At 42.1% G+C, this 15,841-nt stretch overlaps 1 protein-coding gene across 5 annotated transcripts in view; it reads left to right on the top strand.

The window, feature by feature from the left end:
• The window catches only part of Sfmbt2 (Scm like with four mbt domains 2), a 189,329-nt gene that overhangs the window by 147,650 nt on the left and 25,838 nt on the right, over nucleotides 1–15,841 (top strand). For all 5 annotated transcript variants that reach the window (XM_029469511.2, XM_029469516.2, XM_029469524.2 and 2 more), the window contains 3 exons: nucleotides 1,522–1,595; nucleotides 4,030–4,172; nucleotides 14,778–14,887. In XM_029469511.2, the coding sequence (XP_029325371.1) occupies nucleotides 1,522–1,595; nucleotides 4,030–4,172; nucleotides 14,778–14,887 (327 nt within the window). The remainder of the gene's footprint in view (nucleotides 1–1,521; nucleotides 1,596–4,029; nucleotides 4,173–14,777; nucleotides 14,888–15,841) is intronic.

Here is a 15,841-nt window from a genome sequence, read left to right as displayed (position 1 = left end):
GTGGCCCTGTGTGACAAGTGTAGTTCACAGATGGGTGATCTGTTTTACTGACCCTGAACACCTAGAGGCAAAAGTCCTCAGTGTCATCCCCAGTGCCCAGACACCCATCTGGCTGAGCTTGAGCAGTGGCTTTTGTCCTTCATGTCTTAACATTCTCATTTAAAAACAATAACTATTGAGGTTTTTTTTTTGGTTTTTCTTTTTTTAAATACCAAATTTGGTTTCAAGTGTAAAAAAAAATGTTGACTCTCCTTTTTGATGTAGATATAGGTTGCAGTTTGATGCAGGGTGGCGCGGGGATGGAGGTTTTAGGGTAATGTGTTGTACATGAGGGCGGAATGTGTTTGAAAAGTTGGAGCTTCTGGTGAGCCTTTTGCACATTATAAAATATTTAAAACACATCCAAATGTTCCTTCCATCTGAAGGGATTGTGTTTTCTTAAGGAAACAAAAACATATGGTAATAAAGCTAACTGAAAACAGCACCTTTGCGTGCGTTCAGGCTTAAATGTAAATAAAAGATGAAACAGATACTCGAGGCAGTCACTGAATGAGGATAATGACTTGCTATGGTGTTTTATGTGGTCATCCCGGAACACCACGGGGCAGGCTTGGGTCCTAACTCCAGTTTATCTATGTAGTATGATGCAGTTAGATCAGCAGTAAGCTCTTGCTAATGAGTCCAAGCTCGCAGTTCAAGGATTAATGATTCTCACACCTCACACAGATTGCTGGGCCCCATGAGCATGATTTCTGGCTTAGGATATCTGGGGTTTAATCTGAGAATCTGTATTCCTACATATTCCAGCTGATGCCAGTTCTGTAGGCTTAGGGAACCACAGTCTAATATCCACTGCTCGAGAGGATGCAGCCCTCCCCCATCTTAAGACATCTGTTGATGGTTTAGTTGATATTTAGGTCAATTTTCAAAAACTGCAGTTGCTATTCGGCTACCCGAGGTGAACACCTGTGAGTCCCAGATTTCCTATATTCTCCTTACACCACTCTTTAAAAAATTAGATTTATCTATCAACTTTTTAACTGAACTCTAAAAGAACAAGCCACAATTAAAGTTCCAACAGTCATCAGTTTAATGTTCTTCCTTGTAGCCATCTTTTTAGTATATTTGTGTCTCACAGAGGCATAGATTAAAGATGTCCAAAGTCACCTGAAGGTTGTTTTAATTAGACAATTGCAGTGGAGAAGTCTGACGTTAATTATATGTCAGTTGTATCTAAAATGTAATTGAAGACATTATTCCAAGTTCAGAAGAAACTCATTGGTCCAGTATGGCCACTCAGAGGCCTGTGTGCCTAGGCTTGTTAGGGTCATCAAGTGGATTTGAACACAAAATGACTTCCTAATTTGGTTGACTGGGCCTATTTTTGTACAATTGTCCTACCTTGTAAAGGCTTTGGTCTTGAATTCTTGGCATACTAATTTTAAATATGAAGAGTCCACAGTGTGCCAATCCTTTCCTCTTAAGCCTGTGCCCTTAATAGTTGATTTTCTTTATCCACAGATTATTATCCCCAGTGCCTATTGAGAAAATACCTCATGAGCTTTGCTTGCTGCCGCCGCAGATGGACAGTCCAGGTAAATACACCTCATGAAAGACGCCATCTCTTCCACTGCATCGTTGTGACGGCAGACGTGTGTGGCTATAGTCTCTGCTTCTCAACTTTGAGCCCATTTTCCTTCCTTCCTTTCTGATGCTATGCACTCACAGACAGACATTTAAAAAGAACTTTTATGAAGCTAAAGTCATACTTCATCTTTACTACTGCTTCGTCAGGGTCTGTAGACCGGTCTTGTAATCTTCAGGAAAAGAACGGGTGTGATATTTGGCCATTGTAAATCAGGTTAGCATCCTGCATCTCTGACCATGGTAAAGAAAAGGAAAACATGGAGAACTGGTATTGGCCATTCCTTCCTTGTTATTTAATCACAGTTCCATGTGACTTTTTGAGACATGGTCTTGCTAGGTAGCCCAGGCTAGCCTTGACTTCTCAATCCTCATGCCTCAGCCTATCTAGTACTAGGATTTCAAGTGTGTGTCACTGCTCTGGCTTATCTATTTGCTCCACTGCCCCAGCGACTTACATATATCCACCCTTGATTTACTCTTAGTCTGATTGTGAACAATATATTCGTCAACACATTAAGCCTTGCATCCTTGTGAGACAGAGTTGTGGGCTACCATCGGACCATCAAATGTAACTATAAATGTGTCTTCATAAACTGGAATAGCTAAAATCTCTATTCTATAAATAGATTAGATGACCATTTAACTAACGGTCTGGGTAATACTACCAAAGATTATAAGTATATTCAGTTTGTGAGGTTAATTTTCTTCTTCTTTCTTGTATAGAACTTAAAAATGTTTTTTTAAACTACACCAGTTTATAGTCTACTGCAGTAATATTACTCTTTTTGTATATTCAATATAAAATTCATACTTCCTACTTACTGGCTATTAAGTTTAAGAAAGGTGCCTTTCTGAACTGTTAAATTGCCTTCAAACAAATACTAATGTTTTTGAAGGAATCTCATTGGTTCAGAGAGTAGGGCCCTTAGCCCAAAGAGGGACAATAATCTATATTCATAAACACCAAGAAATGTTACTCAAACCAGAGGTGGTTGTGCACACCTGTTATTCCAGCACCTGTGATGCCATAGCAGAAGAGCTGTGAGTTCCACACCATCTGGGATGTAGAGTTAGAGACCCAACATACCCTGCTGGATGAGTGCATTCAAAGGAGAGGAGTTCAAGCCATGTGAGGGTAATTTTCTCTCCATCATACTGGCAATATGGAAACGTCTAGCAATATCTAGTTGGCCTGGATGTGGAAGAACAGCAATTCTAATGCGATGCTGTCAGAAATGTCAGTGGGGTCATCACTGTGGGGAACACTATGGTCAGCTTTACCTCTCTAGGTATGTAGGTGGATGGAGAAGCTAATTCTACTTCTGCTATGCCCTTACACAAGTCTCTTGCCCATATGCTGAAGTCAACTTTTGAAGGCACATTCCTTAAATCATTACTGGAAACTCTAAAAAGCTAGCAACAGCTAAGAGTTTATAAGATACTTGACTAAAAGGGCGGAATCATGTATACAGGAAACAGAGTGTTTTCAATGTGTTGGCAAAAGTTGCTATATGCTTATTGACTTGTGACTCTACAAAACTTAAGCAAACTAAGAAAATGTGACAGAAAACCACCCATGAAATGTTTTTGTGAAGATCCCAGGCATCTATCACTTGCTGCACACATTCACGTGTTGAGCACTAAAGTTGATTGACTTGAATGAGAGTGATAAGTATTATATTCAGTGTGATGGATACTTTGAAGGCACTGGGTTCTCAACCTGTAGATCACAACCTCTTTCACAGGGGTCGCCCAAGACCATTGGAAAACACAGATATTTGCATCAAGATTCATAACAGTAGCAAAATTACACTTACGAAGTAGCAAGGAAAACCATTTTATGGCTGTGGGTCATCACAACATGAAGAACTCTTCTGAAGAGTCAACAGCGTGAGGAAGCCTGAGAACAACTGTTCTATGGAAAATGAGGGGAATTACTGGAGTAGGACGTAGAGAGGATCATAACTGTAGGACAGTGTTTGTCCTTGAACTCTGTAATGATACCTAGCTTGTCATTGCTGTTGTCTGTTCCTTTCTGTGTCTTAGATGCTATATAATCCACAGAAAAATCTATATTTACATAGCTATCTTAAGATAGTATTACAGATCTGAAAATGTGTTGATGTTAGGACACAAGACACCTTTCTCCAAGAGGAAAACCATGTCTCTCTCTGTCAAACTTTCCAACTGAAGTTAGGATGCTTGCTTAGAGTCACAACAGCACTAGTTCTAGGGGAAGCGATGACCATTCAGGGTCCAATTCTTCTCCGGATTCTTCAGTAGTCAAAGTGAGTGAGATCTGTAGATCCAGCACAGGTCTTGTCAGCCCCATACATCATGACGTAGCAATCCCCAGCATCTCACTGTACCTTTCTATTGCAGTAGGAGCCATCAATGCTAAGTACTGCTGCCCACAGCTGTTCGTCAACCACCGGTGTTTCTCAGGCCCATTCCTGAACAAAGGAAGGATTTCAGAGCTACCTCAGTCAGTGGGGCCTGGCATGTGTGTGCTGGTGCTTAAAGAGGTAAGGGTGTCTGAACTGCTTTAATGGGGGAGCTTTACATCGTGTTCAGTTTCCAAGGCAGATGTTCAGTACCTCAACTCAATTCAGTTTACTTCACTTTCAGCAAAGCACATCTCAACTCTGGGGATAGAGATTTCAAGGTGGCAAGTGACATCCCTACCCATGCAAGACTCATGATCTAATCAATAGGCTTTCCCCTACATGAGTTAGGGAGCTATGTTATAATAGACTTCAATCAAGACAGGAGAATGAATGTGTGTATTCAGCACTCAATGCTAGATTGTCTAAGTTTTTCAAGGAAGAAGCTACCTTGGGCAAACAAAAGGGCATTATAAAGTGACTGGCATCTTTTCTTTTCCATTTCCCTTTTTGCCTTTTAAAGACAGGTTTTCACATATACCAGGCTGCCCTTGAATTCCCTGTCTACCGAACAATGACCTAGAATTCTTCCGCCCCTCCCTCTTCCACCCAAATTTGGCAATTACATTGTACACCAACACCCAAGTTTTTAATGTAGTGATGGTATTTCACCCAGGGCTTCCTGGATGCTAAGCAAACATTCAGTCAACCAAGATATACCTCCAGCGCAACTGCCATCTTTGCTGTCCTCTTCCTCTACAATGCCTGCCTGGAGCCTGCACTCAGACAGTAATAATACTCTACCTGGTCTCTGTATGTTCATGAGGCTTGTGTTGTGGCTTGGTCCAGGCAAAGCCTAGGCCACTCATCACCTGGAAGTTACTTCCCATTTCCTTTCTGTTTGGGGAGGTGACCTAGAGTAGAGGCTAACCTGATGGATGTAAGTGGACATTCGAGGTTCTTCTACTGCACTGGCTGGCCCAGCTACAGGTGGTATCTGGTGACCCCACTGGAACCGTGGAATCATTTCTGGACTCTTCTAGGTTTGTTCTGCTCTTGCCCTGCACAGCAGAGTCTCTTCAGGGTCTCTCTTAAGAAAAAGGACACCAGTCTGACTTTTTATTACTGCTATGCCATGCTGATTGCTTTTTAAAACAAAATTCAGTGGCTACACAATCCACCTCCCCACTGACCCACTGTTTATGAGGTCACTTCTCTGAGCCAGGCACTATCTGAAATATTGCATCAAAACCCAGTCTTGTTAGGCTTTTGTTTGTCTGAGTTTCCATTCAGCTGTGAGGAAATTATGTGATCCAAAGCTAGATAAACATAGGGATGGGCTAAAGAGAGAGGGGAACACAGTACTCTGAGAGCAGAGGGCAAGGGGGAGAGGACACAGCTATGGCAGGTGACATTTGGCTTGGCAGAGATGAGTAAGTACCATCTCAATTGCACAGCATGAGCTGGCATTCAGGGAAGATGCTGGCAAATGGGTCAGGCCTGGCTGGAAAAGAGGATGCTAGGCTGTCCCTAGGTGTAAAGATGTGTAAAAGGGTGTGTTGTATTTTAAGAGCAAAACCCAAGAGGCTCTGGGGTTGCCTGGTGTTTCATTGTCAGGTGGAACCAAAGAGCTCAGGGGGAGCTGTGTGCAGGTGATTTTCTTTGCTATTCTGAGCAGTTTGGACTGTTGAGGATTTCTCAGAGTGACATCTTCATATCTCTATCTCTCCCTCTCTCTCTCTCCCTCTCTCTGATATACATGTGCTTTCCCACACTGTAGGGGAATGCACCTGTGTATTGAGGCCAGAGGCCATTTTTTTTTAAAGATTTATTTACTTTATGTATGTCAGTACACTGTAGCTGTCTTCAGACACACCAGAAAAGGGCATCAGATCCCATTACAGATAGTTGTGAGCCACCATGTGGTTGTTGGGAATTGAACTGGGGACCTCTGAAAGAGCAGTGAGCGCTCATAATCACTGAGCCATCTCTTCAGCCTCCAGAGGTCAATTCTGTGTGTTTCCCTAAGTCATTCTCCACTTTACTTTTTGAGACTACATATCTAGAATTGGTCTAAATCACATTGTTTCACATCATCTGGCTGGCTAGAATCAGGAATCTGCTTATCTGTTTGTCTCTACTAACCCAGCTCTTGGGTTATAATGTCAGCATGCCCAGTACCCACACCCCCACCCTACCCCCTCTCTGTCTGTGTCTTTAATTTTAATGAGTGCTTTGGGTTTCGAACATATATCAGTATACTTGTGTAGCAAGCAATATATTGGGTAACCCAGCTACCTACCTTTTTTGTTTTAATACCATTTTTCCTAAAGAGAAACGTTATCAAAGCAGTTGGAGGAGGCTTGATTTTCCAGGCCATTGGTTGTCAAAACCTTCTGCATACTTAGAAACAAATCTGTATTGAGGGACTGTAAAGCATTTAGGAGAACCCTGTGAAACATGGACACATCTACGGTGGTTATTCATTTAGGAGCATTTGACAGGTTGGCTATTTCTTAGTCAAATAGGCTGTTTCAAGTCACAACCTTGAATGAGCTGCTTGTTAAGGGGGAAGATAGGCAGGCGGAGGAATATGAGCAAGCGAATCCCCGGAGCCATGACGAGGCATGCACAGATGCTGTGCAGTAGGGTAGGTGTTTCATGAGGCTGCAGGGAAGTGAAATAGTCACGTGCTTCAGAGAGGGAAAACATGTGGAGACCTAGAGCTGGGGAGGGGGGGAAGGCAGGAGGAGCAGGACTGCTGCTTATAAATACCCAGGTCTCAGAACCTCCTAGGATGGACACAGTAAGTACAAGTCTAACTGTCAGACCCGGTCCTCCACCAGTAGCACGTCGAAGGTCTGTTTGTTTGCTTGTTTGTTTTTGAAACAGAGTCTTATATCTCTCCAGCTGGCTTTAAGCTCCCTATATAGCTGAGGATGACTTCGGACTTTTGCTCTTCCTGCCTCTGTCTCCCCAAGGCTGGGATTACAGCCTATACCACCATGTATAGTTTATGTGGTGCTGAGAATTGGACCCAGGGTTTGTCCGTGCCAGGCAGGCACTCTGACCAACTGAGCTCTGTCCCTATCTCTGAATCTACGTCTTACAAACAGCTTTTCTGAATATAGCTTAGCCTTAGGTCTGATAACCAAAGATTATTCATCCTGTTCCTACCCAGTGACAAATTGATTCTAAAAATGACAAATTTCTAAAGAGAAATGGTGATTGCAAGCCGGGACAGTTTATTCAGTAACGCTTCAGTATTATTTAGGTTAGGAAGTAGGATCACTGGTTAAATATGACCGGATAGATTGGCACAGAAGATAGATCCCTACACACAGGAATTGTGGTTCAAAAATAAATCCAGGCATGGCAGGAGAGATGGCTCAGCAGTTAAGAGTGCTGACTGCTCTTCCAGAGGTCCTGAGTTCAATTCCCCGCAACCACATGGTGGCTCACAACCATCTGTAATCCGGATCCAATACCCTCTTCTGGTGTGTCTGAAGACAGTGACAGTGTACTCACATACATGAAATAAATGATGAATACATTAACAAACAAACAAACAAACAAATAGATCTTTAAAAAAAAGATGTTTACTTAAAAAAATAAATCCAGGCAAAAATAGGTAAGAATTTCCATTTCAATAGAAGATAAGAATTACTATCCCTTGGTCTGACAGGGCTCTAAGCATTGATTGGACTGTGGCTGACTAAGGTGGCCTAGGTCTTTTGCCTGTATTTACCTGGTATTGACTGACAAATTGAGGTCACCAAACCTTACAAAGGCAAAGTGAGTGATTCCATTCCTTTGCTGGTGCCTGCAAGCCTGTTCTTAATGACTGGTTCTGGTTGCTAACATAAGACTCTCCAGTATCTGCCAGCTACCTTAGCCAACAACACGACCTTGCCTTCTGACTCTCTTTAGCTATTTTACTTGACTAAATGATTTTCTTTAAGTCAAAGGTTGTTATTCGCAATCATTGTCTGATAGATTGCCCGCCACCAAATTTAAAAGCCTTGCCAGAAGCGGTTTTCTGATGACAAAAGTTGGGTTCTGCTGATCATTAAAAACGTGTGTAGCAAGATGGAGGGAAAATAAACAAACAAACAAACAAACAAACAGCAAGAGCTTCAGTTCTGGGAGTGCAAGAAAAATGTGAGTTCCACCAAACCACTATTCATGCTAATGTTCTTCCTTTGGTGCCAGAGCCACTGCATAGCTTCTGGTTTCATTTTGCTTAAAGAGAACACGGTAACTGAAGCAGAGACAGAGTGTGCTGCTTTTCTGAGCCACCGGCAGTATTGGAAAATTCAACACTTTTGTATCTTCAGAAAATGCGAAATGGGAGTTGTTTTCTTTCTGTCTGGTCTGCTATATGTAGATAGTGTCTGTAGGTGGATGGAGAGCTGGTGTTTGGAAAGGCTTGCTGCAGGCTGAGGAGAGGAATCTTGAGATATGTGTGAGGGGGGCTCTATGCTACAGAGAAGGAAGTATCTAGAAAATGGTAGCTAAAGCCTGCATCAGCTTGCTTTCTGGATATTGAACTTGAGCGGACTCAAGTTGGACTTTGTAGAGATTCAGAGAGGCAGTCCCTCAGAGTCCATTCCTGCCTGAATGTGACTTCAAAGATGGTGTTGAGAGAAGCTACTTTTAAATAAGCTGGAACTAGAGTCCATTCAACTTTGCATATCCCCTAAAAGTAAACTCAAGATGGCACATCACCTGAAGAAAGCCTTGACTTTCTGAGGTGAAGGACCAAGTCAAGTCTTCTGGCACTTCTGGGCCATTTTATGGGCACCACAAAATTATCAGGGACAGATAATAGTTGGACCATCCTATGAATCTGGTTACCTGTTACATTTGGTTTATATGGCATGGTGATACTGGAGGTGTGGGTCCATGCTCATATTAAATGGAGAGCCAGCTATCTCAGGGACATGAAACTAGAGCAGCAGAATGTCTCCTCAGCTGAGCCATGCCAGTTATGGGATGAGCACCTCAAATTCTCATGATGACTTGGGACTGGGCAGACCAGGAGCAGCTGGCAGAAGTGACTCTGAAAACACTCAGTGTGGTGAATAATTGCACCTTTGTCATTAAAGAGACTCTCCAGGTTGTGAAGGTAGAATCCCAGCGTGACTCCTGGAGGTTGGGAAACGTCTGTGTTTTCCTTTAGAAGTCATTTGGCTCAGAATATCCACCAAGCTGTAACCCTTGTGTTTAACAAAAAAAGAGAAGCATGCCATTTCAAATGGGGAATCCCTAGGAGTCCCCTTCTGTGTTCTCCACATCATTTTGGATGTATTCAGCTGCCTGTCACTCTTTGATCACATAAGCTCTGCAGAGGTGTGACCTCTCTTTGGCAGCCTGAACTCTAGAGATAAAGAAAAAACTTAAATAAAGGGAAAAGTGACACATATTGTAAATATTCTACTGGAACTTAAACTATCACAGGTTGCTCTTCCCTCTCTCTTCTTTCTGCTACCTAATTTTTAGGAGAACAGGTCCTGAATCCTGTACCTGTAGGAAGCTTTTGGATATTATGAACCTCTGTTGGTGTATCACTTCCTCAGATACGATGAGCCTCTGTGGGCATATGCTTGCTTGCTGTGTGACTTTCTATGCCAGTGGGTTCAGGTTGTCTGAAATGTGATTAGATTTGTAGGCGTGACTGTTGTCAAGAGACTAAGTGTGGTAATATACACTGGATCCACCAAGACGGGCATCCTCTTTCTGATCTAAGAAATAAAGATATATTCCACACTGTCCTAGATAACCTGCTCAGTTATCTACAAATTCCACTGGGCATCCTGTCTTCTTATCTGCCTATCCATCATCTGTGTGTGTATCATCTTTCTTATAGTATCTAACTTCTATATCATTTGATCTATTTATCTATCCTACCATGTGTTATTTATATGTTTAATCTGTCTTTGCTATCACCTGTCAACCTGTTCATCTAGCCATTTATCCAGCTATCATCCAGCTCCATTATGCTTATGACGCCTATCATTCTTACCATCTGTCTTCTTCCTCCTTGTCTATTCCTAGCTCTCTATTATCTATCATCATCACCATGTATCTATTATGCATTTATAGCTACTCATGTATACCTATCCACCTACCTATCTGTCATCTATCAAGGTATTTGTCTACCATCTCTTACTGTCATTGTCATCCAGCAAATACTTATGTCTATCTCATGATTTACTGTTTCTCTCTCCATCCCCAGTGTGTGAAGAAAAATAGCAGCCTACTTGTGGAGCTGATGGAATGAGCATGGCCGTTAACTCATGTCCATCAGTGGAACAGAGAGAAATTACAATTAAAGTGACAGGGAGAGTTTTATATTATTGAATACTTTTTATTAGTGTCTGTTAAATGATAATGGACATTATTGTGATATTTTATATCTATATTTAATGTATTTTGATGCTACATATCCCTGACTATGTCCAAGTAGTCTATCTCCCTTTTTACTGATGCCTTCCTCTTTTCAACTACTCTCTTCTACTTTACTTTTTTTTAACCCATGAATTAGGCTTACTTATAGTACTGTGGGTGAGAGGTAGTTTACAGGGTCATGGGCAACTTCCCCATGGCTGTACCACTGAAGAAAATGGTTCTTCTCCCAGCAACCCTTAACTAACCCACAAATCCTCAGAGAGGGCCAAGGCCTCTCATTTTCACCCTCTGATCCATAATGGAATATTCTGGTCCTAAATGTATGCAGGTGTCATTTAGGCAATCATAGCTGCTAAATGTTAACAAATGCAAAGACTTTGTCATTCCCCAAAGACAGCATTCTACAACACTACCCTTTTCTCTAATTCTTAGATTCTTTCTGCTCCCCTAACACAGTATTATTGAGCCTTATAAAACATCCTAATAGAAGTCTCATTGGGGGCTAACTGTTAAACACTCTCTTACTCTCAGCACCTATCATGAGTCTCTTTAGCAATGACTTTTCCCAATAGCAGCTGACAGAGGAAAGGCTTTGTTGGACAGAACCTGACTTAGTCACCCATCAGAATCAAAGACAGTGTCATACATGCCTTTTGACAGTGTTCAATTGTTCTTGTGGTACTTCTGCTGGAAGTTAATGTTGAGCATCCATCCATTAAGAGTAGATTTGGGTGAGCTTTTCCAGGATAGTGCACACACAACAGCTTGTGATATGGACATCTGTTGGATGCCTGGAACACAACTAAAGAAAAGTGCAAGCTGTTTCTGTGGCTCTCTATATTGTTTGCCCATATAGAAGACACAGTACACTCATTGAACTTTCTAATTTTACCATAGAGAAGGACATTGTAGCAATGATGATTTAAAATCAAAGCTATTTCGTTCTTGGACCTCTATTTACCTCATTATATGGGCTCAGAAAAAATTCTTTGAATAAATTGGTCATTAATTTTCAGTGAACTTTTTTCTGGGTCCATGTTTAAGTTTACTGAATAAAGTCTTTTAAAGAATTTATCAGATATCTGCAACTTCCAGTCATAGCTCTAGCTACAGAGACTATAGTAACATGATGCCCCTGATTTCAAACAGTACAGTGATCAGTTAGAGTGCTAACCGTCATTGAAGGAAAGTGGTGTTGTGTGGCAGGTGCTTAAAGGATGTTTCTATGGAGGGACTTTTGGAAGAAAGACATGAGAGAGCAAAAGAATGAGCTATCTGGATATTGTCATATCCCGTTACTATAGCATAGCTGAGACCATTGACATATTAAAAGAAGAAAAATATTTGGACTCAGAATTGCTGCCATTCCAGTCATGATCCAGTTGGTCCAGTTGCTTTGGCGATGTTGGTGAGGTGGCCCATCATGGCAGGGAGCAAGCACATGGTGGAAGACAGATCTTCACCTCAGTGATTCAAAGTGATAAAGAGAAAGAAGACAGACTGGGATCCCTTCATTCGGTCCATGCCATTCCAGGACATGCTCCTAGTGACCTAACATTTCTATGACCTCTCAGTACTGGCGAGCACTGGGGACCAACCCTTCAACACCTAAGCCTTTGGGGGCCCTACAGAGGCAACTCATTGCAAGATGATTCTCTGCAGTTGCCAGATCCAGCAGGAAAAATGTAAGCAGGGGAATAGCAGGGTCAGCAGCTGTCCCTGCGGGGTCACAGAGGCTGCATTATGTGTGACAGTAGCTTAGGGGAAATGACCAGATTAGTGTTAAGTGCTCCACATGCAAATGGAGAATGTCATCTTGCCCAAAGTCCTGTAGTCTTAAAGGGATCTAACTGAGGCTTGATCCCAGGCGAAAGAGGCCGTGGCTTTTCTGTGGTACCCATTGGAGAGGAGCTTGCTGATGGAACATGTTCTCATTGTACCAAACTCCAAGGGACGCCTGTGCTTTGTGGTGTGGATGTTCAAGCGGAGTTGCTCAGACAGACGATGGTTGATTGTCTCCTTAGCTGAGGGAGGGATTCACGCTTATTTCTGATCTCTTATGGAAAACATACTTAGTGAATTGTATTTTGATAGTTTGCAAGGCAAAGCCATTTGGTTTAACTCTGCCCAACAATAACAGCTAAGTAAGAACTTAGTTTCATTTGTGTGTTTATATGTATAGTGCATATGTGTATATGCATGTTTGCATGTGTGCTGGCTTACATGTGGAAACCTGAGGTTGATATCAGCAATCTTCTATTGGTTCTCCTGCCTTATTCATGAACGCAGTACCTCTCAGTCAAACCCTTATCATAAGGCTAGTCGGGCCAGCCAGGTCGCCCTGGGATCCTCTTTTCTCTCTTACGAAGCGGGGATCATAGGTGGGCCACCACACGGAGCTGACATTTATGTGGATTCTGAAGATTCAAACTCTGGTCTTTACACCACCTGGCCAACACTTTAACCACTGAGCAATCACCCCAGCCCCCTAGCCCCCCCCAGTTCTGTTTATGGGGCATCTGTATTTTCTCTGGCAATCATGGACACAGCCACTGTGCATATCAGCGCTCTAACATTTTAGAGAGACCTTGTTGAATTTGAAGACAAATGGGTTGGTATTGAAAAAAGCCACAAGAAAGAAAAAAATTCAATATCGGGTGCTTTTTCAAATTTAATTGCTGCTTGTTTCCAGGCTGAAATGGACTCTGGAAGGCATGTTCTGGTTCCATTCACAGTCACAAAATGCATTCTGATGTGCCGCAAATGACACCGTAGCTCTGGGGTTTTCTCCGCTAGTCACAATGAAAAGAACCAATGAAAATGTTATTGCTTTATGATAACTACTTATGTGCTACTACAGCCAGCCCTAATTAGATTTATTTATAAGCTCAGTTTCTTAACTTGTTCTGACAGCCAATAGAAAAATCAGATGATTGTTTTAATGCAAATAACAAAATGTCCCACAACTGTCTGCACTGCCTTGTTCCATTTAGTCCCTGGGTTCAAATGTCCCTCTTGTTGGGGAGAGTCAGCGCCCTCGGAACAAAGTATCACCTGGGACAAAGTGCATTGCTCTAGTAACTGTATAATAAAATTTCTTTCTTTTTGGGGGGCGTTGTAAATTGTATGTTTGCATACATGTATGGAAGATGTATGCACATATATGTGTGAGTGCATGTGCTGGCATACAAAAGTCACCTCTGTGTATCTTCCTCTGTCATCTTATCTTTTGAGACTGAGTCCCATGACCTGGAACCTGAAACTCACCATTTTGGCTAGACTGGTTGGCAAACCAGTTCCTGGGATCTGCCTGCCTTTGCCTTCCTAGTGCTGGGCTTATGGGTGCCCACCCATAAGTTGACTGTGCAGGTGCTGGGACTCAAACACTGATCCTCATATTGGTGTGACAGGCATTCTCCAATGCAGCCACATCCCTCTCCACACACAGTATAAAATGAGAGTTCAATCCCTTTAAGTAATATGAGAAAGCTTCATGTTTTTAAAGGTCCTTAGGGTGTATCCATCCTGGTTGATAGTTTTCTGGGGCACTCACCACATTAATTATTTTCTTGGACTTCACACTTGGAAACGAGTGTGTTATTTGAAGAAATATGATACTGGATGGTGTTAAGTGATACAGACTATTGCTTACAACACATATCCAAGAACTCTGTCAAATTAAATGTTCATAAGTTGAGCCCTTATCAGCTTCCAGGAACTCATTACACTCCTTACAGGTATCTGAAGTATTTGTAGTGTTTGGTTCAAACACCTGCTTCATTGGTTACATAAGAGAAAGTGCAAGATTGACTTGTATGCTTAATTAGTTGCATTTCAGGGGGATGTGCACATGGATACAGATGTTTTGTGGATGGTAGAAGAGGGTGTTGGGTCCCTTGGAGTGGGAATTGCAAGTGGTTGTGAGCTGCTAGATATGGGTTCTGGGGAGCGAGCAAGCAGAGGTCCTCTTCAGGAGCAGTACTTACTGTGAACCACAGAGCCATCTCTCCAGACCTACCATGCATCTTTCAAAATAGAATAAAAATCTCCGGACCCAACTGAAGAGTATTTCTGTTGGAGAATAATAAATTGAAGAGTTTTTGAGCACCAGGCACGCTGTCTAGCTGTTTCTGTTTTCCTAGCCATCATGGCTGGGTTTTATGTTTCTTAGATAGCAGAGTTAGTTCCCTGTCGCCCAGCAGAGAATTTTATCACACTTCATCAGAAACTGCCAAACTTAATGAAAACCTCTTGTCAAGAGTGGTCAACACATCCTTGTTAAATTCAGCAGGAGTTGACACGATTGTGCTTCATTGTGGTGTCTTCTTCCGACAGATTCTTACCCTGATTACCAATGCAGCCTACAAGCCCGGGAGGGTACTGAGAGAATTACAGCTGGTGGAAGATCCAGAGTGGAATTCCCAGGAGGAGATACTCAAGGCAAAGTAAGTGTCCTCGGTTTGGGGAAAGGAGGAGTTGGTCATACTCCCCCTGCTCCCCTCTCCTTGGTTTGATAGTATCCAGGCAAACAGAAACAAATAGAAGGTCTGTTGTATCACAGCTCCGTGTGCTAGTGTAGACTTCCTGCCTGGATTAGTTTTAGTATCTCCGTATCAGAATGCTTAATAAAAGCAACTTAATATTTTTTCTCCTGGGTTCAAGTTCAGCCCGTGCTCACCTGGCTCCCTTTCTAGGTCTACTCTGTGGCAGGATGACATTATGGCAGAGGCTGTTTACATCATAGTGGACAGGAGAAAGGAGAGATGAGCTAATTAGGGATCATCTTCCAAGACAGTCCAACAGTGACCTATCTGTGCCAGCTTGGGGCCATTTTCTGAAATCTCTGCCACCTCCTAAAATAGAACTATCAATTAAGGACCAAATGCTTAATAAATAGTCCTGCGAAGGACATTTCACATCCAAATTGTAACAGTGACATTTCTGCTATACTGAGCTGCCTTGAGCATTAAGATTACTAATATGGAATGCAGATTTGTTTAACTAGTACTCTTGTATAGTGCTTGTATGTATATGTGTGCATTATATATGTGAAGGGATATATATATATGTATATATATATATATATATATATATATATACATATATATACACACACACATATAACATTCAGGTGTTTTTTTTTTGAAACAGAGTCTCTCATTTTCCTACAGTTGCCCAGTAAGCTAGGCTGTGTGGCCAGCAAGCCCCAGACATCCTTCTGTTTCCATGCCTCAAGTTTGGGGTGCACAAGCATATACCATCCCATCTGGCTTCTTTACATAGCGTTTGGAGCTTGAACTCTGGTCCTTAGGCTTGCAAGGCAAGCATTTTACCAACAGAATCTTCCCCACCCCTTAATCAATAATACATTTTAATGGCTAGACATTCAGAATCAAAAC

The sequence above is a fragment of the Mus caroli genome, unplaced genomic scaffold, assembly GCF_978045245.1.
Source record: "Mus caroli unplaced genomic scaffold, Mus_caroli_1 scaffold_2, whole genome shotgun sequence".
Classification (NCBI taxonomy): Eukaryota; Metazoa; Chordata; class Mammalia; order Rodentia; family Muridae; genus Mus; species Mus caroli.
Note: the sequence above shows the minus strand (reverse complement) of the source record. Positions and strands in the feature narration are given on the sequence as shown.